General features: G+C 42.9%; 2 protein-coding genes and 1 long non-coding RNA gene across 3 annotated transcripts in view; 2 read left to right on the top strand and 1 right to left on the bottom strand.

The window, feature by feature from the left end:
- Window positions 1–247: 247 nt before the first annotated feature.
- On the top strand, window positions 248–9,168 carry LOC142496575 (uncharacterized). The gene is made up of 3 exons (XR_012802062.1): window positions 248–602; window positions 2,135–2,243; window positions 8,978–9,168. It is a non-coding gene; the product is annotated as an uncharacterized LOC142496575 (long non-coding RNA).
- Window positions 9,169–10,300: 1,132 nt separating this feature from the next.
- Window positions 10,301–24,220, top strand: part of LOC142497846 (SCO-spondin-like) — a 100,486-nt gene continuing 86,566 nt past the window's right edge. Inside the window, exon 1 of the mRNA XM_075606213.1 lies at window positions 10,301–10,623. The gene's annotated coding sequence lies outside the window, so the exon portion shown is untranslated. The remainder of the gene's footprint in view (window positions 10,624–24,220) is intronic.
- LOC142497845 (alpha-tectorin-like) lies at window positions 11,278–14,538 on the bottom strand. Its single transcript, XM_075606212.1, has 4 exons — window positions 14,441–14,538; window positions 13,936–13,988; window positions 13,803–13,850; window positions 11,278–12,104 (listed from the first exon to the last, which is right to left on the bottom strand). Exons 1-4 carry the CDS (start codon window positions 14,500–14,502, stop codon window positions 11,698–11,700), a joined length of 570 nt encoding a protein of 189 aa, XP_075462327.1. The 5' UTR covers window positions 14,503–14,538; the 3' UTR covers window positions 11,278–11,697.

The raw sequence follows: 24,220 nt of genomic DNA, 5'->3' as shown, positions 1-24,220 counted from the left end.
TTGCAACTGCAGCTTGTGCAACCCACTTATACACTGCAGCATACTGTATGTAACAATACATGACCTCAGAGCCTGTGAGACAAACCCCCTGCACCCCACCCACTAAGACATACCATTAAATAAATCTTGCACCCAACAGGATGGATGATAAACGGCCATGGCTTTTATTTAATGTCAATACCAGACAACTGTAAGTGTCAACCCTGCCAGGGTGCTCCCCAAACCTGATAAAGGCATACAATGCTCAACCATGGCCCGCAAACACCCCAAGCCAAGAACCAGCCGCTCAGAGGACTCATCAGAGAGATTGGGCCCCAGGAACCCAAAGTACAATGACCCCTGCCCACTCACCACCAATAACATTTAGCGTAACTATAGAACCCTGTCTGGAAGGTTACCCAGCACTTACCTCCTCAACAGCCGCTGTGACAGAGGAAGGTCCCGTTACGAGGATCGAAACGTTGGCGGCCCTGTGTTTCACAATACACATTTTTTGGATATCATCTGTGCGGTGTGCTGTCTTTCTTGGTTATCAGGATCCCCTGGTCACCATACTACTATATGCAACATATGGGACAAGCATCTGCCTTCTCAACCAAACCGTGAGTGCAAATCTCCATACCATGACGATAATATTTTTCAACAATATATATTTTTAGTTTAAACATTCTTAGCATCCCTCTTTCTCATTACTCTTCTTTTATTTAGTGATTATTTTGCTTTACCTGGTTAAAAAAAAAAAAAAAAAAAACATATACAATCATAACAAACAGAAACATTAACAGGAACATTAACAAAAGAAGATGGGGTGTGGGGAACCCAGCATTAGGAGGGCACAGGATGCTTTCCCCACCCCTGCTTCCCTTTATAAAACCTTCCCTAAGAAGTCCCACCCCAGCAGCGCATCGCACCAACCCAAGGAGGCAAGCAGCCACAAAGGGGTGTTTTTTTAAAATATCTTTTTATTGTGGAAAACATATACATGTAACACATGAAATATATACGTTCTCAGCACAGTATATTACAAATAGTCACATTGCTATCCAGCTATTTATTACAGTTCCATTAGAAATATACGGTCATGGCTGTGCAACACTTTATGTTATTAAATGATCTTTTCTTCTTCCTGTTATAACATTAACATTTCTAACCAGATCACATTTAAACGTTTGACTATTCATTTAACAAAACTGGGGGGTGAAAGGGATAGAAGGGAACAAACACTAGGAAATCAGCTAAATAACAAAATAAAAAAACTAGATATTGCCAGACATGTGATTTAGACTTGTAAAGAGAATTGAGATGAATAAAGTCTTATTGCATGTGTATTATTAATAAGAGTACTATCAACAACAGAGTATCAGATCCAGCAACTTGGCATGCCTCAACCAGGAGTCTACGGCAATAACAGGTAACAAGAGTGGTACTATGACAAAAAATCTGGTCAAGATGTAAAAATCATAGAAAGATGGAGGGAAGCACACTAAAAATTGAAGGAATTCAATGAGTAGCAAAAAGGTAATTTTAATGACGTAAAAAAGTCATCCAACGTTTTGGTGCATATAAGCACCTTCATCAGGGATACACTGTGAAGAAAAATGACATTTATATATAGTGTCCATAATTAACTACCCACCACCCACCTCCCTCCTGGTGTCAGGTCCTCCCGCCGGGTGCAAAACGGGTCTCGAACCAAACTAGACAAAGTGTCCTTCCCCGAAAGGAGGAAGAACACGAAAAACATTTAGGGACACAATGATGCAAAAAGAATAAAAATGTGAAGTAAAGTAAAAACAAGGGAATTCCAAACAAAATGTGAATCAAAAGTAAAATCCAGTGACGAGCAACTAGCTACGCCATGTTTTATAGGGAAAGCCAAAGCAGGTACTATCCGCACAAAAGCTCCCGTCGTGAGAAAAGGAAGAGGCTCACCAGCCGCAAAATGACAGACTTGAGCGAACCAACAGTAGACGTGGTGTTCAATGTTTATGATAGGTCGCTTACTGACAGTGAAATCTTTTTACTTAGTAAGTACATCTCATTTGTCCCCACTAATCACTTTGATCCGTCCAGGTTTGAAATAGATCTTTTTAAAATGCAGAGATTACTAAACCTCAAGTACGTTTTGTCACAGATTACCAGAACCTTCCAACCCGGGGTTGACAATCACTACTGAAGTACCCACGCAAGGAGCCAAGTTCAAACGTTCTTCAAAGCTCGTCTCTACCTTGCACTGCACGTCAGTAAGTACTTTTAGAAACTTGATTAGACTAGACATCTCTAGACATCAGGTTATAAGAGAAGGGGTGTATGGAAATGTATCTCAAGAATAGGTTAAATCCTTAAAACTTCTTGAAAATGACAAAAACATAATGTTCAATAAAGCAGATGAATCGAGAGATTGTGGTTCTTAATTACAGAGCCTATAAAGAGGAGGCCTTAAGACAACTCCTGGATTAGATGTGTGGAGTTTAACAGGGAATTATTAGACTCCTGCCTTTTGCCTCTAAACTCCTTGAACGTCTTGTATTCTCTCGATTGCTACACTTTCTCAACAGCTATTCTCTTCTAGACCCTCTACAATCTGGCTTCCACACTGCTCACTCTACTGAAACAGCCCTCACTAAAATAACAGACTACCTCCATGCTGCCAAAGACAGAGGTCATTACACTCTGCTCATATTACTCGACCTCTCTGCAGCATTTGACACTGTGGACCACCCTCTTCTCCTCCACATTCTCCTTACTCTTGGTATTCGGAACATAGCCCTATCCTGGATCTCCTCTTACCTCTCCCATCGTACTTTCAGTGTCTCTTTTGCTAACACCTCCTCCTCCTCAATCGATCTCTCTGTGTGTACCCCAGGGCTATGTCCTGGGACCCCTTCTCTTTTCTCTTTACACACTCTCTAGGTGACCTAATCACATCTTTTGGGTTTAAAAATCACCTCTATGCTGACGACAAATTTACCTTTCAACCTGACCTTACACCTGCTGTACAGACCAAAGTTTCTGAATGTCTCTCTGGAATATCATCCTGGATGGCCATGCGCCGACTGAAACTTAACATGGCAAAAACAGAGCTCCTCATACTTCCTCCCAAACCTGGCCCTACTACCTCCTTCCACATTACGGTTTTAAATACGATCATTCACCCAGTAGCCCAAGCACGCTGCCGAGGGGTCACACTCGATTCCTCTCTCACATTCTCCTCTCACATTCAAAAAGTTTCTAAAACTTGTCGCTTTTTCCTCCGCAATATAACAAAGATACGCCCTTTCCTCTGTTACTCGACTGCTAAAACTCTGACTTAGGCCCTCATTCTCTCCCGTCTCGATTACTGCAACCTCCTGCTGTCCGGCCTTCCTGCCTCTCACCTATCTCCCCTACAATCTATCCTAAACGCTGCTGCCAGAATCACTGTACTCTTTCCTAAATCTGTCTCCGCGTCTCCCCTCCTGAAATCCCTCTCCTGGCTTATGATCAAATCCATATCTCACACTCAATTCTCCTCACTTTTAAAGCTTTACACTCTTCTGCCCCTCCTTACATCTTAGCCCTAATTTCTCGCTATGCACCACCCCGACTCTTGCGTTCTTCCCAAGGATGTCTTCTTTCTACCCCCTTTGTATCTAAAGCCCTCTCCCACCTTAAACCTTTCTCACTGACTGCCACGCACTTCTGGAATGCCCTTCCCCACAACACCCAACTAGCACCCTCTCTATCCACCTTTAAGACCCAACTTAAGACGCACTTGCTTAAAGAAGCATACAGTATGAATAGCACTGTGGATAATCCTGGACACATGCTACATAAAGTTTGGCCCCCTGCAGACGCACTTACTAGAATTCCCTCCTACTGTCTCTATACGTTCTCCTACCTATCATTTAGATTGTAAGCTCCTCGGAGCAGGGACTCCTCTTCCTTAATGTTACTTTTATGTCTGAAACACTTATTCCCATGACCTGTTATTTATATTATTTGTTATTTATATGATTACAACATGTATTACTACTGTGAAGCGCTATGTACACTAATGGCGCTATATAAATAAAGACATACAATACATACAATAATACAATACTCAACTCTTATCCTAACAGACTTCACCTTTCTCTTCTTTAGAAAAAACACCTTTAAACCTGTCTCCTACTGACCCTTTGCTGGCATATGTTTAGTAATTTCAACTGCTAAAACCTGGGTAGCACAACTGTGAAATTAGAAATACCAATTGTTTTTATGTGCCTCACATGCCCTATTTGAGCTGTCTGGGCTGTGCTGAAGCCAGTCAGGTGACTTGTTAGACCTATATAGCTAGGGACAGTCATGGGGAGCAGCCTATGCAGGGGAGAAGCCTACATGTAAAGAAGCCCATCTTTAAAGCGGCCCTTTTTTAAGTGGCAGGAAGTGTGGAGCTTAACAGGGAGTTCAACAGGAGTGTCTCTCCTTCTTTCTCTCCTCTGAATCCCCTGTTCTTCTCCTGAGACTTCAACTGCTATATTGATGACCCCACTCTTCCTCAGGATTCCCTTTTTCTCTCTCTAATCTTATCTTTTGGCCTTCAACAGTGGATTGCAGCCAGCACCCACAAGGATGGCCACTACCTAGACCTGGTTTTCACTAAAACCCTTCCTCTCTGATTTCTCCATTTCCCCCTTTCCTCTTTCTGACCATCTGAACCTGCACTCTATTAACCTACTAGTTTTTGGCTCCACTTTACACACCTGCCTCTCCTCTCTCAGCTCTGCCCCAGACCCTGACAACCTGGCCAGGAACTACAACTTTGCCTTATTCTCCTCTCTTGATCTATATGCCCCACTTTTTCTCTGTCGTTCTTGCCCTTTAAAACCCAGTCCCTGTCTATATTTCCACACGCGCATGCTGGGTTCCTGCACTCGTTCTTCGGAAGGCCTCTGGAGGAAATCTCACACTCTCGCAGACTTCCTTCACTATAAATTTATGCCAACCTGTTTCAACCCTGCCCTTTCTCAGGCTAAACAAACCTACTTTTCTTCATTAATCAACACGCACAAGTCTAATCCACTTTTTCTCGACTATTTAAATAATAATAATATCAATTTCATTTTCACATCTCAAACTAGTAAAACGACAATAGACTTTCTAGACCTCACAATATATATCGAGAATAATCAGATCAAAACTAAAACATATTTTAAACCAGTAGACTGCAATAATTACCTACTTAAAAACAGTTGCCACCATCGGAGATGGCTGGATAATATCCCACTTGGACAACTCCGGAGAATCCGGAGGAACTGTACCGATTTACCCATTTTTAAAGAACAATCAGAAATATTAAAGGAGAGGTTTCTATAGAGGAGGTTTCCTTGAATTATATATATATATATATATATATATATATATATATATATATGGTCCCAGCACTTTTGAGCACCATTTTACCACCAAACCACGTTTTCCTTGAATTAGCAATTAACAATATTAGTGCCCTTGAAAGAACAGATATCTTAACAACTAAAACCAAAGTACCTAGTGGTAAATATGATATTCCTTTCATTACCACATTTAATCAAGACTCTAATAAAATCCAGACCATAGTAAGAAAGCACTGGCATCTTTTGAAGAAAGATCCTTTTTTAAGAGATTACTTGCCAGAACATCCTAGGGTTATTTTCACCAAATGGGGAAAATCGCCTAGCACCCAGTGTCTACAAAAGGGCTGGGGAACCAAGGACAGCACATGGTTACTCAAACCAATGTTTTTTTTAAGTGTGTATCATGCAAAGCTTGTAAACAGGGCTTGAGTGATAAAAATAATTTTAAATCTACAGTCACAGGAGAAACTTTTAATACTAACCAGTTTTTGAACTGTCGGTCATCATTTGTTGTGTATATGTTGCAGTGCCCATGTGGACTCCAGTACAGTAAGTCCTCATTTTACGACGTTTCGTTTTACGACAAATGGCTTATCCGACGCTGTCCAATGCATCCCTATGGGCAGTTTTACGACCCTTTGCAAAATTGCAACATTATGTCAATCAGAAGGCTGCAGTCAGGGAAATCATCCAGATCAGTCTGTGTGAAGGTTTAGTGGTGTGTTTAGGCTCTTAAACATGTCTAACAGTTTTATTATCCAGTTCTGGATTCAATAAATAGAATCTTTACTTCATAATCTTATTGCTTGAGTAAAATATTTTGTGTATTTTAGCATTAAAAATGCCTTCAGGAACGGAACCTTTGATTTAAACAGTGTTCCTATGGGAAAATGTGATTCGCTTTACAGCGCTTGACTATCCGGCGCCATTTTGAGTAGCGCATTGTGTCGGATAACCGAGGACTGCCTGTATGTAGGACGTAGGCCACTGAGGGCAGGGGCACCAACAGGGGGAAACAGAAGGCACTGGCATCCCGGACCCGTCTAAAAAAAAAAAAAATGCAGTCTCAAAAAAAAATCCCCGTGCGCAGTGCTGACAAATCCAGCCTTCCAGTCGCCCCTGGCAACCAGATTGTACTCGCTGATGATCCCTACAATTCCGCTGCCGGACCCCCCCTCTCCCCAACCTGAATGGCTGGCACTTTGCCAGGATTTTGTTTTTGGCTCGCAGCCAGGCTCTGAGCTGTGAAGCCGCCATTTCTTCTGTTCAGCACAGAGCAGGTAAGCAATGTCCCATGTCCTCCCATGCCTCTCCCCTGGTCTCCTCTGGCTCCATCACTGGTCTCCTCTGGTCCCTCCACGGCCTCCCCTGGTCTCCCCACGGCCGCCCCTGGTCCACCCACGACCTCCAGGGGTCCCCCCACGGCCTCCCCTGGTCCCCCATGGCCTCCCCTGGTCCCCCCACGACCTCCCTGGTCCCCCCACGGCCTCCAGAGGTCCCCCCATGGCCTCCCCATGTACCCCCATGGCCTCCCCTGGTCCCCCCACGACCTCCCCTGGTCCCCCCATGACTTCCCCTGTTCCCCCCACGACCTCTCATGGACCTCCTCAGCCCCCCGCGGCCTCCTCTGGCCCCCCACAGCCTCCCCTGGACCTCCTCTGGCCCCCCACAGCCTCCCCTGGAACTCCTCTGGCCCCCCACGGCCTCCACTGGACCTCCCCCTGTCTCCCCTGGTCTCCCCCCCTGTCTCCAGTCAGTCACATACCCACCCACCCTGACTCACTCTGTCACCCTGTCACCCTGTCTCTCTCTCTCTCTGTCACCCTGTCTGCCTCTCTCCCTCTCTCTGTCACCCTATCTCCTCTCTCCGTCACCCTGTCTCCTCTCTCCGTCACCCTGTCTCCCTCTCTCCGTCACCCTGTCTCCCCCTCTCCGTCACCCTGTCTCCCTCTCTCTGTCACCCTGTCTCGCTCTCTCTGTCACCCTGTCTCGCTCTCTCTGTCTCACACTCTGGATCTGGATATCTTATTTACCCTATATATCTTAACTGTCCTATACCTACACCGAAATAACCTACACTGCTTTCTTCCAGATCTTGCTCTCAAGCTTCACATGGGAGACAGCGGAATCCTCCTTAACCCAGAAGACAGGTAGGGAACACCTCCCCTCCAGTATATATCATGAGGGTTAAATAGAAGAGAGGTGGGACACTGCTCAAACCATAATATCATGTTAGGAATACAGAAGTGCGCCTGGTGCACAGGGGTAATGGCTATATAATAACAGAAAAAAGTGACAGAGGTCACTAAAAGTCCCCTATATGTTGCACTCAGGGCTAGGTGGAAAGTACCAAACTAATGTGAAAAATCTAGTCACAGAAAGCGTGTGTTCCAAGGAAGCTAAACCCTAAAAGTGTCACGTTGAAGACACAACAATTTAGCTAATCCTAACAATCATATGCAAATATATCTAATGATGGGTCAATAGTATCACCCAATCGAAATGATAAGGAGCAAACACGTATCCTGATCACATAACACATAAGTAAGGTAAATGTCTAAAAGGTAAAAGTATACCACAGTATGGACCGATAATTGTCCCAGAAGGATGGTAAAGTAGATACTAGGGGATACAAATACCCACTGAAAGACTGTCTAGGTAAATGATCAAAGTAAAGACAATAAATCCACGGAAGTATGTCTCGTAGCCTAAAGTACTGGTTAAGTTCAGGAAATTAGTCATTCACATCTGGGTTTTTTTCTAGATTAGTGCGTTCATCCAAAAAACACACACACAGTCAAGCACTACCCTCGGCGCACTTGCGCAGTGTGTCCGACCTGCAGGAGTGAGATAAGTGGCGTCCAACGTGTGACGGAGGGGAAGCGCCGTGGTGAGCAAGTGCCCGCAATCCCAGCTCCCCCTGCGCCAGCCTCCTGCCCCGACCCCAGTCGTTACGGTAAGCTATTATCTTCTTGTAGTGAAGTGTTTGCCAAATGTTATTCATTATCTTATTGATGTGTGGGGTTGGACCTATATATGTATTGTGGGGGTAGGGGTGTATTTTTATATGTATTGTGGGGGTGTAATAAACAGATTGCATTGTAATGTTTTTTTTTCCGTATTACAATAAGAAGAAAACAATCAAGTAAAAGTTGCGCGCTAAAATTTTTTTTTTCATGGTAGGTGCGCTATGGGTTGTGGGGAGGGGGGAGCCCTGCTCCTTTCATTTGTCCCGGGCCCCATGATTTCTGTTGGTGGCACTGACTGAGGGTCCACATACTGGAACACATGGGCAACATCAGAAGGGCACTAATGACTCATAATGTGTCTCAAAACTTTTTTCTGAAAAATAACAGTAGCCCAAGTGGTCTGACTAATAGGGCCATTGAGTCTGTCCACCAAGATGGGAGAGGAGGAGACAGACTTACAAAGTGAGCACAGAAGGAGACATACTGGATCTTTAAACTAAAGACCCTGGTACCATTAGGTCTTAACGTCGATATCGACATCTGGACTTTTATTTGAAGATATTGACCAAGATACACAGTTTAATATGTATACAAGTTTTAACATGTACAGGTATATGAGACTCATGTTGTTCTCTGTATGCTCTTTCCTAGATCACACTACATTTCAACCATCTCCTGGTGTTTTTGAGATTTGCAACGTTCTACGGTATTGTATTTTATCATAACTCTATTGGGTTCTGTGTGCTGGGGCTGTTTTGTATAAGGACTTAGTCCATATGTATGGAGTTTATAGGCACATTTGTTGCAGTACTGGATGTATCGGGCAAAGTGCAGTCTTTTTGTAGCATGTGGTTTATACTTGAAAGTATTCTTGTTTTGAGAGACTATCTAATATAACTAGCGCTGCCAGCTTCTAAGCCGTTCAGGCATTTTTAGTGTTAGTTTTAGTATAAGTTGCATTTTTGAAATCACTCTGTATAAATTTGTACTGTATGTATGTAATAGACAGAGAAGTCATCTGTTTGATATGACACATTGGTTTTTTCCTCTGTGGAGGGCTATGTATATTTGGCAAATGAAATCCATTATGTCTGACCCCACCGCCTAGATGTTCTAAAATATGCATGCAAGAGACAGAAGTAAGATATATTTGTTTTTATTGATTCTTTGTTAACACGCTCATGAATATTGATATGTACATATATTATGACATATGCACTTTTTATGTGCATACTGTAGGTTGACCAACTGTAAGCCCTATGGTTTTAATATTCCACTTTGTGATCCACACTCGAGTATAACATACATCAGTGCTGGTTTTTGAGTTGTTCAGCTATTATGCATTTAATCGCGTTTGTATGTTTCATCCACTAGATGGCGTGTCCCTTATAATCACTAGTAATGGACAGATAAATTGACAGTATGTTTTTACAGACTGACTGTATCCCGATAGGGAGAGTTATATGCTACTGGTGTCCTGGATGAGTCCAGTTCCAGTTTATTTGTGCTTATTGGAGCTTTTAATACATCTCAAGGGAATACATGTGCTCGTGTTATTTAGCTTGATTTGCCTCTAAAGGCAAATACTATACATCGTACAATGTGCTTTTTAATATATTTGAGCAATAGCTACTGTACATGATCAGCCTTGTGGTTTTGAAAGTGTAGGACAATTTCTTATATAGGTATAATTTTTTTCAGCTCCGTTTGACATTGTAGAGCAATCTTGAATTGTAGCTACAATGTCAACTGTATGTTTTTCAGAGTCAGTGATTACCTTCACACTCCAGGATAAGCCGCACCTGAAATAGAATTGCAGTAAGTTGGCTATTAGCTGATTACATTAAAATGGTAGCACTGCAGCTGTGCAGCCAATCACTGAGGGTATTAGTAAGAGGAGTACTGTGTGCACGGAACCGAAAAGAATCTGATGAAGGAAACCATTTTCCGAGACGCGTAGTTCTTGGTCGGTTACGTGCGTTTGTGTCGCACACAGAAGGCCACCATAGCCGTCACGTGCTTGCCTGTTGCGGTCCTGTAGTCGGACGCGAAAGCAGGCAGACACCGCGCTTTAGTCCACCTGACGGATAGCGGAGCTGGAGTGTGATTTTATACATGGAAGCTGATACTTACTTTGTTATTGTATTAAAGTTCCTATCTTTTAAATGCCGGCCTATATAATCCTTATTGGGATGGTGGGTGGGACATTGGACGTCCCACAATATAGTGCTGAGAAACTGCTCCCTGGAGGACGATGTAAAGAACCTGTTTGCTGCGAAGGGGCTCACACGTGGCGTGTGAGTACAGTTATTTCAATTGATATCATATTCCCTGACTCTTTGATCGAGTGTACATCTCGACCACAGGACTGTTATCTATTGTTTTTCTCCGCATATCTGTTTCTTGCATGAGGAATGGTATTAGGAATATAAGTTCTAATACTTCACATGTGCGCTCACCATCTCTTCCTCTCCATTGCCATTTGCCGCTCAAGAGATGATCCTCCTCGGTTTGAGCTGCAGACTCTGCAAAGGGCCATTGTAACTATTATTATCTGGTGTTTTAACAACTGTATGTTTATTGATCTATTTGCATATTAACCTTATTTATAGGCAAGGACTTTATATCTGTCCATAGGATTGTGAGGGAGCACCATAGTTACTTTCTCTGTGTAAACATTTAAATATACTTTGCATATTTCCCAGGTACACACACACACACACAAACTTGTCGCCTCCTTCCTACTGGATTTAATGGCGGAATATTTAGTACCCAATCTGACATCAGATTTTGTTGTGTGGATTGGACAATAGATATTCTTTTAATAAATGGGCAATATTGCATGACACACGTCTTACTGTATTCATTAAACATTTCTCTCATGTCCAAACCATGTGAAACGTGTAATTTTGTGTAAAATGTTTTTTACAAATGAAACAATCAGAAATCCAGACATTTAAGATATGTTTTATTTCTCCATTAAAATATCATTGCCATAAAAATACAACACGTTTAAAATAATCTGAATTTGGAAATCTAAGTGGGTTTCATTATCTTATCAATAGAAATAGCATATAGGGTGTGAAACTATAATGCTGACCCATATATTGATGGAGAGTCAGCCCCCAGCCATGTTGCAGGAATGTGGATTTTAGGATGGTTGGTTTTCAGTGATCATGTTGGTCAAATCATTGCAGGATTTATTCTGGTTACTAGAAATGTGCAAATCTGTCGGGATTCGCTGCTCCGCAGGTTCAAGCTAAATTTTGGGAAGCCACAAATATTTTGTTAGAACCTTTGGAGCCAAAAGTTCAAACAAAAAGGCCCAAAGTGTTGAAAATGAGCAATCTCTTTTGGTTGCGGTGGAAGAACTACTTTTTATTTATTATTTCAATGAAGCCTTTTTGTGGACACTCGCTGATTTTTCTACAGACCTTTTTATTATTATCAAAAACATATCTCCAATCACAAACACAGCGAGGCATGCAATCCTGGTACAGTGCTGGAGTTTTTCCTAAAGTATCACAGGTCGGCCGAGGTGTTCTCAGACAGGGGTCGAAGTGCATATGTTTGGGACAGGAAACATTGCATTGGGAGGGAGGCACACAGACGTTGGATTCACGGGATTTAAAGACGTAATCACCTTTGCAATCACAACCCAACTGACAACTGAAAAAGCACATCTCAGCCATGCTGTTCAGATTATCACAATTACCAAAGCAGGTGCGTTTGCAGCCATATTTAGTGTTAGGCGGACAGGAGACTTGTGTAGGGAATTCTGTAAATGAGAGATTATGTTATGATTGCAGAGAAGGTAAAAGATCAAAACAATAAAATTAAATGGCAAACACATGGTTTCTATGAAATTCTAATCTTATCTCACTAATGGATTGGCAATGGTAATATGATTAGTATACACAACACACAAGAGGTTAGATAAAGATTGTAATCTCTACTAATAAATGTTGTTACTGTAGAGACATGAGCTTTAAAAAAATAATAAAATGATGATGACTTAAAAAAAAAAAGCACAGGCTCGTTACCTGGAGGCTATGGCACCATCACGTTTAATAGGCAACATGTAGAGGATTTGTGTCTTTTTAAAGAACTATTGGTATTTTTGAATATAGATAAAAAAAAACCTTTAATAGGTGTAGCCAGGTCCCCCAGGCTTACCCTTATCTCCACTTTGGGGTATAGGACACGGTGTGGGAACACGGTGAAGGGTCGCGTCCTGTGAGACGCGGTAGTATAGTGTCTCATTGAAGAGTAACACCAATAGGGATATACAATGCATGGTTATGGTTACTGCTAGTAAAGCTACTGTTTCTTTTACATGCTGTGTGTGTAGTACTGTATTATTGTCCTGCGAGGAACAACTCCCGCTCTGCTGGGAGCCATCGCAGGTGGAGGCGCTGCATCTGATAAGAGGTACTCTATATAAATATATTGCCCCAGGCACTCTGTGGCAGAGGCTTAGGCCCTGTGAGCCAGCAGGTTATACAGCATCGGTAGTTGTACTGTATTCAGAAGGGAACAGGGCTACATTGGATTTTTACAATCGTTATATAATCTTTTTTGTAAGAAAGGTGTTCGGTTTGTGTTTTTATGCATCAAATATGGAGGTCGTTTCAATTACTTTTATTTTTGTTTGTAACCGGTACTATTAGAGATGGGGCAATGGGGCGTAAAATCAAACCTTTCAAGCCAAAACCAATAAGATTTAGTATCAAAGCCCAAAAATTATTTAGAAAGAAAATCAAAACAGGAAATTGGGCCATAAATGTAATGCCTTTTTAATACGATTATAAACTTTTCTTTTGAATGAATTTCTTATATTTTTAAAGATTGCAATCTACATTTATATACCTTCTCACTGTCTGTAAGTTCTGCCTACATGCTACTTAGATTGCAAGCTCTCTGGACAAGGGACTCCTCCTACTGTTTACTTTTGTCTTTGAAGCAGCTATTCCCATTATGCATTACATATTACACCTTGTTATTTTATTGCCCTCCCCCTCCCTGTCCCCCTGTTACCCTCCTCATCCTCACCCTCCTCCACAAAACAGCGGAATTGACTTTTTAGTGGTGGAAAATCTTATACAATAGAATGATACAAAGTGTATTCAAATGGAATCAATTTGCATATTTCCAGGATATCTCAGGTGCATTACTTTTTGTTCACAGGTATCTCTCAACGTGTGTTTGGGAGGTACCATATATAAGTCACTGGTTACTCTATCAAAAAGGTTCTCTCTTTCTCAAGTGCTAATTTAACATGGTCTCTGCTAATGAGATACAGTATATAACAACCATTGTTGTTGCATAAAATGAGTTTGTGGGTATGTGTTCATCTCTTGGAAAATAAGGGCTGTTAATGATTTTGATAATGCCCTGTTATTAGCTGTTAGTAAAATCCAGAGTTACTGTATGTTAGGGCTTTTTCTAAATGTAAACTAATTTCTCTAGTTCTTACCTGTTTTGAATGGGATAGGTGTGAGTCTCTGACCCTGGCATAGAACGGCTGTGGGAGAAACAGAGTCCTGTTAGTAATGAGGTGTGAGAATTTAAAGTTGTGACATAGAGCTCTGATAATATCATTTTCTTACCTGAAATTAGCAGCAACCAAAGGAAGCTCAGTAAACCCATTCCTGGCTTATATCTGGATCAAACAGAAACATATGTCAATGTCCAAGAGTAGAAGAGAAATAATCTGGGTAACAATCATCATTGTAGAAGTCACAAAAGAAGAAAGAAGAGGGAGAGATATTGATTGGAATGGTAATTATGGGCAGTGTGTAATTCTGCAAGATATTTCGTTTTTTTATCGCAAAACATATACACTTATTTAGTTAGCATTTTAAATACGAGAGGGGGAGAGGGGGAGAGGGGGAGAGGGGGAGAGGGGGAGAGGGGGAGAGGGGGAGAGGGGGAGAGGGGGAGAGGGGGAGAGGGGGAGAGGGGGAGAGGGGGAGAGGGGGAGAGGGGGAGAGGGGGAGAGGGGGAGAGGGGGAGAGGGGGAGAGGGGGAGAGGGGGAGAGGGGGAGAGGGGGAGAGGGGGAGAGGGGGAGAGGGGGAGAGGGGGAGAGGGGGAGAGGGGGAAGCAGAGCTCACCTGTCAGGATCCAGTCTCTGAGAAGTTCTGCAATCTCTGCTGATGAGAGCGTACTGCAACATGTTGCATTGGGAGCTGCTTTATAAGAGACATTTCCCATTCCCACTGCCTGCCAACTGTGTCATCATCTCTGTTTTGCATAAAACCCTAATTTGGAAGTTTCCATTCATTTATTTTGTTTCATTTAATTACAAACCTTCTCCTCACAATACACAAGACACTAAGATGTACAGTATAGCTAATTACTAGTTGACAGAAAGACAAGCAGAAGAGTTCCTATCAAATGAATGAATATTAAATTAGCCCTAGGAGTAATTAACTAGAGTACAAAATTGCTGCCTGTATATGCACTACCAAAAAAAACCTTGCATTTACCTGAACAACAACATATATTTTAATAAAATTGCAAGATCTAACCCCCTCCTCAATTTTGGTCAATGCACCAAGTTTCAAAAACTGAGAGGCAGAGATGGTAAAAACCAGGAGATACATAGAGGGCAACATTTTAGGTTAAAAAAAGGGAAATGTGGAATATAGAAAACCTGATTGTAAGATTTGGAGGGATTGCCTGAGATAGATGGGGAGTTAAATAGTTTGTACATTTAAATCCATCAGTCAAATGACCAACAGGAGCTACCCCAACTCTGCCCCAAACATATTTGGCGAACACCAATAAAACTACAATCTTAATTTTGTCTATCTAAAAAAGCACTTTAAAGAGATCACAAGAACTATGTATGACTCTTTATATTAAAACCAATAACTAGGAAGTGAAATACTCTATCATCCTATAACAATCCCTTTGGGTGCCACCAAGGTGCGGTCACATGACCTAGGCATCCTGCCACCCCCATTGTACCGTGCTGCGGAATATGTTGGTGCTTTAGAAATAAGACAAACAACAAGAGGAAGCGACAGCCAGATAGGGGGTGATCCCAGAGACTCCAAAAAATTGGTGTCACTCACAGAAGTGTGGAAAAGTAACAAAATTACAGTTTATTTAAAAAATAGATGGTGAACAGAGAACAAAACATTAAAAATGTAATAACACAAACTTTTTTAATGTGTTGTTCTCTGTTCACCGTCTATTTTTTTTTTTAATACACTGTAATTTTTTATTTAAGTAAGGGCTGTTTCAGTGGAGTGAGCAGTGCGGATGCAAGATTGTAGAGGGTCTAGGAGAGAATAGGTGGTGAGAAAATTGAGCAAGCGAGACAATATAAGACATTCAAGGTGTTGAGGCAAAAAGCCAGAGGGAGACAGAACGATAGTTATAAAGACAGGTAGGGTCAAGCTTACTGTTTTTGAATAATGGTATAACTGTTGCATGTTTGAAGGATGAGGGAAAGGTACCAGAGTAGAGGGAGTAGTTACAAATGTGAGTGAGCATAGGGATTATAGTAATAGCTAGAGGTTTTATGAGAGGGGACGGAATGGGGTCAAGAGGGCAAGTGGTAGAGGGAGAAGAGGAGATTAGCATCCTCCTCTGTGGCAGCAGAAAAAGTCAATGAAGGCAGGAGGATAGTTAGGAAGATGTGTAGGATGGGAGGAGCATACATAGGGGATGGCCTGAAGTTTGGATTCCACCTTTTCCTTGAAATAGTCTGCAAAGTCCTGATGTGACATGGAGGAAGAAAAACAGGCAGCAGAGAATGGTCTGAGTAGGAAGTCAAAGACAGTGAAGAGTCAGCATGAGTTAAACTTGTGTGTGTTGATCAGTGACGAAAAGTAGCTTTGTTTAGCCTGGGAGAGGGCAAAGTTGAAACAGGATAGCATACATTTGTTGTTAAGAAAGTCTACAAGAGTGTGAGATTTCCTCCAGAGGCGTTCAGAGGAACAAGTGCAGGAACGCAGCATGCACGTGTGCAGTTTAGCCAGGGTTTGGGGTTAGAAGGCAGAGAACGGTAGAGAGAAAGAGGGGCATGTAGATCAAGAGAGGAGGATGGGGCAAAGTTGTAGTTCCTGATCAGTATGTTGGGGTCTGGAGAAGAGCTAAGAATGGAGAGGGAGGAGCACAAAGTGGAATAAAATGCTGGTAGGTTAATAGAGCGCAGATCTCTGCGGAAACGAAGAGTAGATGGAGGTGAAAAGGGGAGAAGTAAGCAAGAGAAAATGAGATAAGGTGATGGTCAGAGAAAGGAAAGGAGGAAATTGAGAAATCAGAGAGAGAAAAGTTTAGTGAAAACCAGGTCTAGGTATTGGCAATCCTTGTGGGTGCTGGCTGCAATTCACTGTTGAAGACCAAAGAAAAGGTTAAAGAGAGAAAGCGGGAAGCCCAAGGGAGAGAGGGGTCCTCAATATGGCAATTGAAGTCTTCAAGGAGAAGAACAGGGAAATCCAAGGAGAGAAAAAAGAGTCAGGATTCAAAGTAAGAGAGAAAGACAGGAGGATGAATAGAAGTAGGTGGATGATAAAGGACCATCATATGGAGAGGGGGAGGAGAAAAAAGCTGGACAGTGAGTCTCAAAGGAGGGAAAATAAAGAGAGGGGGAATTTGAAGGGTTTGCATTATAAGTGGATCCGCGTTGAGCTGTACATACAGGGTAAGAAATTATTTGGTAGGAAACGCTTGTTTTGCTGTCTTTAAAATGTTTTTGGCTATGCTGCTATGCATAAATGTGTGTGTAATGTATTTTGGAATTAGATAGATGTATTTGTTGGTGTTGTATGCTGTACCTTAGGTCATGGTGAGGCTTGATTTTGTATATTGTATTCTTTTTGGTACTTATATTTTGTCTGATGGTGACTTGTTTTGTTTAACGATTGAAATAGTTAATTGTGTAATTGATATGGATGGTATTTTAATTGTTTTGGGATTTGATTAATGAATGCTAATTGATTTCTGTTGACTTGCTTGGTTTTAGTAGTATACTTGTTTGGATTTAATGGTATTTTGTTTGGAATATTTTATTGTTAACATTAATTGGCAGAGTGTACATGGTGCATAGATTTTACGTCCCTGAGGAAGGTCACGTTGAGTGTACCGAAACGTTGGAGGTGGTGCCATGTTACTTTGATTACAACTGCATTGGAACTACTAAGACTGTGTGCTGTCTCGTTTTTTCCGGACTCCAATCTGGTAAATTCTACTTTTTACATGTGCATATGGGGCAAGCATCAGCATCTTACTTATGTTTACAGTGTGCCAACTGAGATGATTTTTTTATATATATATATATATATATATATATATATATATATATATATACACTCCCTTGATAAAGGTCCTTTCCCTAGACCCGAAACGTCGGTGATTGTGCCTGCTGTTTAAATACAATTTTTTCATTACTACTAAGTGTGCTGTCTCTTCCTTGCTGCGTGTTATTTGGATTCCCTGGATTCCACGGTCTGCCTGGTAAGGAGCCTTTCATTATATATATATATATGTATATGTATATATTAGTTGCATGTTGAAGCCACTGTGCAAATGAATGTGTGAAGGGTGGGTATCGGGCCAGGGTGGCTTAACCCCTTAATTACCTTTGCGGTTATTATCCGATAAGGTGATTAAGGGGTTCATTGATATCAGAATGTAATTGCAATGTATTAGCTATGCATTTTTTTGGCAACGGAGGACACGGATTTTGCTGTCGAGGGGGCTTCTTATTTTTGAGGTCAGTAGAACTTTATTTATTTTATTATGCTAGTTAATGTGTTTAATAATGGGCAAATAATCTATTATCCCTATCTGGATAATAGTTATTTTGCACATTATTGTACTGTATGTGTTGGGGGGGGGATTGATGTATTTAATATATAGGACAGGTTTATTTTTTTTACATACAGAGTTGGTTCCTTTTGGTCTGCGGGGGACCTATGGAGACTATCTGCGGTCTCTTCGGGCTTCTCATGGGTAAACGGATTCTGGGTCCATGGGGTACACCTGCAGGGAAGAACCGGTGGCCACACATCTGTGGGGGCACCGCAGACCCATAGGGACCACCCGAGGACCCCCAGACCCCCTTGGGAACCACCCGAGGCCCCTCAGACACCTGTGGGTCTGACCCGGGGCCCCCCAGACACCGCGGGCCTACTTGTGGGAACCCCATTGTGACCCACGGAGACCATCTGGTGGACCATGGTGCCTGGCGGGGACCACCCATAGGCCTCCAGACCCTGTTTGAAACATGGTGCTGGGCTACTGTGAGGTCTGTGAGGTGACCCGTCAGGCCCACCGGGGACTCCCGTGGGCCTGGGGTATTAACCCTGTATGTAAAATAATAAATCATGTATTTATGGGTGGGTTATGTATAGAATAAATATAATGATGTTTATTGTGGGGCTGTGTATTGTTTTTCTTGTGGGTACTGGGGGTTGGGGAAGGGGGTATTGTCCCCAAGGGTATGTGGGTAGGCCTCCCGCCTGTGTTAGTGGGTGAGGGTGGTTAGGCCTCACGGGATGGGTAGTGGGGGAAGGTATTTAGGCCTCCCGAGTGGTGGGTGAAGGTGGGTTAACCCCTTAATGACTGTAGCGGTTAATGACCACTATGGTGATTAAGGGGTTATGGGCTATTTTTATGTTTTGCAGCACCGGAGGGACATGGACAGGATGAAGATGAGGATGAAGATGGCCTTCATCGTGGGTGTCTGTAAAAGGTAAGTGTAATATGTATTTACTGCATTTAATGTTGTTTATATGTATTTAAAAAGGGCAAATGCATTATTATCCATATGTGGATAATAGTAATTTTGCCCATTACTGTATTGTATGTGTTAGGGGAGTGTATTTAGTTATAAATATTGTTTATTATTTTTGGAGGCGCAACATTGGTACCGCAGGCCCTCGGGGACCCTGGGAAGGCCGCGGGGACCCCCAGACTCCCGTGGGGACACCCATGGGGACTCCCGCACTCCCATGGGAAACCCCGCCTGGTGAGCCGGGGACCCCCGCGGGGTCAACCAGGGACCCCCGCGGGACCCCCGCGGGGTCAGCCGGGGACAGCCGGAGACACCCGCGCAACCCCTGGCCTCCCTCGGGGACCCCCGCGGGGTCAGCCAGGGACACCCGCCGGCCTGTTGCATGGGTTTTGCGCATGCAAAAATGTAAACAAAGAAATTTTTCTAAGTACAGCTTTTTTTGCAGCTACCTTGAGCTGACGTGTTTTGTTGAACGCAACTTTCGCTTACGCTAAGGTTGCGTAGCTTAGTGCATCCCGCTTAAGGGCAGAATTTAACGCAAACAGGGTAACGAACGAGCAAAGTTGGACTTAGAAAAATTTCCATGAAAAAGTCCGTTTTAGAGCGCAAAGTGCCTGTTTGCGTCTCTCAGTGCATCGCGTTCAGCGCAACATCACGTTCGAAGAGCACTTTGCGTTCTAAAAAGGACTTATCGGAGCTTAGTACATGACCCCCAAAGTTCTTAAAGAAGGGTGTCTAGGCCTTTGCCCTCTTGTGGCAAAAATAACAATTAAAATTCACTAAAATAGGTGCATATCATAAGTGCACTTATACAAATAATACACTGTGATTACAAGTAACTTGGCATATGCATCCACATGCAGTAAATATATCACAGTGATGTGTGTATTAAATAATAAAACGTGAAATGTGAACCTCCACTCAACCTTCCAAAAAAGAAACTGTTCCCACGTTACTTCAGGTAAGTCGATTGCAGCAAAATGAGGGAGCGGAGGACATCATATAACCATAAATGAAAAATAAAAATATAAAAACACCAATAGTGCACTAAATCAAAGCATGTATTGGGGTGTAGAAAACGTCAATGTTTATACAGTACTCACATGCTTGTGTTTGTATAAGCAGAATCCGATCTGTGCCACTGCATGCACGTACAGTATGTAAGTGAGGCATCCAAAGTTTCTGGGCGGCCGCTACCAGAAGCTACACCAGCCGGCACCTCGCAGTGATCCTCCAAGCGTCGCAGAGGCGGTGAGATCGCCATTTTTTATGGTTGCGTCATTGTATTGCTTTTTCCTTTCTTTTTTTATTGCATTTGTTATTTGTTTTGTTGTTTGTTAGGTAGTATGTAGTCTATGTGGATTTTAGAACTATGTTATGTATGTTACTTGTTTTTTATTTCTTTGTACACCCTTGCATCCGCTTATTAACACTCCTATATATACTGTATATGTGTGTATATATAATATATATATATATGTATATGTATGTGTGCTTTTGTGTATTCATTCACTATACATATGTATATTTATATACATATATATATTTCCCCGTACCTATTGATACTCTTAGTGAATATTAATAGCAGTAACGTTTGCATTAAGTTCTTAGTGATTTTAAATTACATTGCATATTGGGTCTAAACATGACTCTGTTATGCTATTGGTCTGCTAATTCATTTTTTACCTTAAGGGGTCACCTTTTTCCCTATGATCAATTAGCTTCTTACACACCCCCTGCTTTACTAGAGGGTATATAGAGGCTGATGCAAGGGTCACTCATTAGCACCTGATAAAGGTCACGGATGTCCAAAACGCATTGTGGTAGCTGTACATCTCCCTGGTTTGATTTTCCCCCAGCTGCACTCTTCATGTGGCAAGTTTTTGATGTGTGCTACGTTGTGTGCTACGTTGTGTGCTACGTTGTGTGCTACGTTGTGTGCTACGTTGTGTGCTACGTTGTGTGCTACGTTGTGTGCTACGTTGTGTGCTACGTTGTGTGCTACGTTGTGTGCTACGTTGTGTGCTACGTTGTGTGCTACGTTGTGTGCTACGTTGTGTGCTACGTTGTGTGCTACGTTTTGTGTTACGTTGTGTGTTACGTTGTGCTGTGTTGCGCTGGTCGGGTCCCTCTCTGCTTTGTGGGCTGCCAGATTCCTGGCTACTGCATCCAGCTATTACACGAGTACGCTGTTCTGCGCAAACCCGGACATGGCTGTGAGGGACGGCTGATCGCGCTGCGTGAGCTCTGAGGCTAAGGCCCCGGTAACTCAGCTGCAACGCGCGCCCGCGAGATTGGCGGCTTATGCAGCCGATTCCCTGGTCTGCAGCTCACTGCAGGAAGAAAGACCAGGGGCGCGTGGCGGGGGAGTGACGGGGGCGCAGCCATGACATCACCCGGCAGGTTCGCCCTCATTGGCTGAACCGCCGGGGGCGTGCCGTATCGCTCGTCGCGAGTCCTGCTCTCAAATCTATTGAGAGCAGGAGCAACTCTCGCCCCAGCGCTGCGGCCCCCCCTCGCACGGGCCCGGCGCCATTGAGGGGAGGGCTCTCGTCCGTGCAGCGTCCGCCACAGCGGACGCTGTAGTAGGCAGCGGGGTCAAGGCCTGAGCTGTTTCCAGCGAGCGGGAACACAGACCTCAGGCGAATCATCACTGGGCACGAACACCAACAGATTGAGGCAACAGAGAGACTGGACCACACCAGATGCTTTGGACATCAGTTTCTCAATGTGTAAGTCTCTACATACATTTGTTTAATTGTTGATTACAGTACAAATCTTTTACAATCCGTGCGCCTTGTGTTTTTTCTTTGCCATCTTTACTGTGATTTTTTTTTTACTGCCTACATGAGTGGCCTTCTAGTAAGTTTGCACACTATAGGCCAGGCTTATTTTATATTAGATAACATTCTTTTAGAATATATATCTGCGCTGTGGTGGTCTCTTTCCTTTCCCTATGGAGGTAAACCCATACGCCTACTTACATACCTGCATGCAATGCCACAGATCGGATTCTGCTTATACACACTTACAAGCATGTGAGTATAAACATCGAAGTTTTCTACACCCCAATACAAGATTTGATATATTGCACTATTGTTTTTTTATATTTTTATTTTTCATGTATGGTTATTTGATGTCCTCCGCTCCCTCATCTTGCTGCAATTGAATGAAGTTCCACCCAGACAGCTCAATTAGCACATGTAAGGCACATAAAAACAAATGGTATTTCTAATTAGATATTTGCCCACCCAGATGTTATAAAATAGCCCCCATCTGTTGTGTGACTGTATAAGAAATATCAACCCAGATTATAATCGGACGGGGAATGAAACAGTAAAAAAGATTTATTACAAGTGTAGCCCCCTGTAAACAGCACGGGCTACTAAATCTTCCTACTACTGTGGTAAGCCCTGTTAAAGGCAGGCCCCAGTAGTAATCATGGGTTTTCCCCCTTGCAAAGCCCTGCCTGCATGATTAATACAAGCCTGTCTCTGCTGCCGGCCTGTGCAGAGGGGAGGTCTTGTTGATGTCATGAGGGGCGAGGCTGACCAAACTTAGTAGCGGTTCCTGTGTTCTCTGCAGTCAGTCTAGTCTGGTGTGTTGTTCAGGAGGTGAGAGGAGAGAGTCAGTCTGTCTACTCCCTGAGTTGAGAGAGGAGTGAGTTGTCCAGGAGGTCCGATGGAATTTTGGAGTGTCTGGCTGGACAGTCAGATAGAGAGAGAGAGAGTGTAGCTAGGTTCCTGAGGAGTAGGGCTTGTGGTTTAGAGGTGGATCCATGCCTCTCACCCTGCTTAGGGGGTGAGGGAAGAGCTAGCCCCACCCGTAGCGCCCTTGGCTGTGGGTGGAGGCAGGGAGAAAGATACCCTTCAGACCATCCTGCGGAGAACGATCTGGTGGGAGAGGAGGAGGAGGAGGCATATCGTGTATCTGTATTACTGTGCTGCTATTACTGCCCTGCCGACAGTGAGCACAATAAAGACTCTGTTGCTTTCAACATTGTGCCGAGTGATTCTGAAGTGTTCACCCCGGGACCAAGGGCGTTCTTCTATAAGGGTCTCTTCCCACATCCCTGGGAATTATAGGAGATGGAGGCGCTGCACCATTAAGACCACATGGAGGCCAATACCTCAGAAGCCTGGTCCTGTCTCCCCCATAACATCGCAGGAAGCTCAGGCCCTCCTTTTCCGAACAGGTATGCACCACCCATCCCCATGTAATCTACCCTCACGCACCCTACATACATCAGTTGAGTCTAGGGGGGGGAACAAGGGTTACACATGATAAAAGAGGACTGCGTTTGCATTCAGAAGCAGATCAGATATTCCTGAGTTGGTGACATTCTCCTCCATGGCCTTATTCTATATGTTATAAAGCTGCTTCCCAAGGCTGCAGGAGATCATCTCCAATAACATAAATGGGACTACAATCTACTCCAGCATGGGGAAGTGGTTTCACAGCCCATTCAAAAGGACCTGACTGTCATAACTACAGTACATTCATAAATATTGATTATTTAATTGGTTTTATTTGTCCTCTATTTTAACCGTCTATGAACAGACATCTCTTATTTGCTTGTTTTAGACAAACAGCCTAAAACAAGGCTCGCTGCAGGACAGTAATGTGCAGTATTTCTGTGCCCACATGTTTCTCTGCAAATATTTCTGATACTTTAATCTATTCCAAATGTACTATTCACAATGATATGTTTCTTTCCCAACACAACCCTGACTGGGACTTTCCCTGTCGTCCTCTTTCCTGCTAGTTACCGTCAGTTGGCTTCTGTGTACTGTATGTCTTTCTGTGGCGCCAATAATTCAATATGAACAATCTCATTTTGTTGCGAAACAAATTTGCATTCACTTTGGCTGCACTAATGAAGACTTTTAATTCTTTTTTTTATATTGCTGTTTATGTCAATTGTTGCAGCTGCAGCTTGTGCAACCCACACATAAGCATATGCTTCATTTATTTAACCACTTCAGGGCACTTTAAAAAGCCTCACAAAGTTTAGGCTATAGGGCAATAAGAAATTACATATACTGTAAAAGACAAAATACCGAATGTTACAGCCTACTTTTGTCACATTGGATGTAGCATTGGGTATTTTTGTCTTTTTGCTCAGTAGCACTTTTGATACAAA

The sequence above is a fragment of the Ascaphus truei genome, chromosome 6, assembly GCF_040206685.1.
Source record: "Ascaphus truei isolate aAscTru1 chromosome 6, aAscTru1.hap1, whole genome shotgun sequence".
NCBI classification, from domain to species: domain Eukaryota; kingdom Metazoa; phylum Chordata; class Amphibia; order Anura; family Ascaphidae; genus Ascaphus; species Ascaphus truei.
This window is presented reverse-complemented; position numbering and strand designations above follow the sequence as displayed.

Coding starts and splice junctions, on each gene's coding strand:
- LOC142497845 (XM_075606212.1), bottom strand. CDS start 14,502: ATGTTGCAGTACGCTCTCATCAGCAGAGATTGCAGAACTTCTCAGAGA. Junction 13,989..14,440: donor CAGAGACTGGATCCTGACAG/GTGAGCTCTGCT, acceptor TGTTTGATCCAG/ATATAAGCCAGGAATGGGTT. Junction 12,105..13,802: donor ACCTATCCCATTCAAAACAG/GTAAGAACTAGA, acceptor TCTCATTTACAG/AATTCCCTACACAAGTCTCC.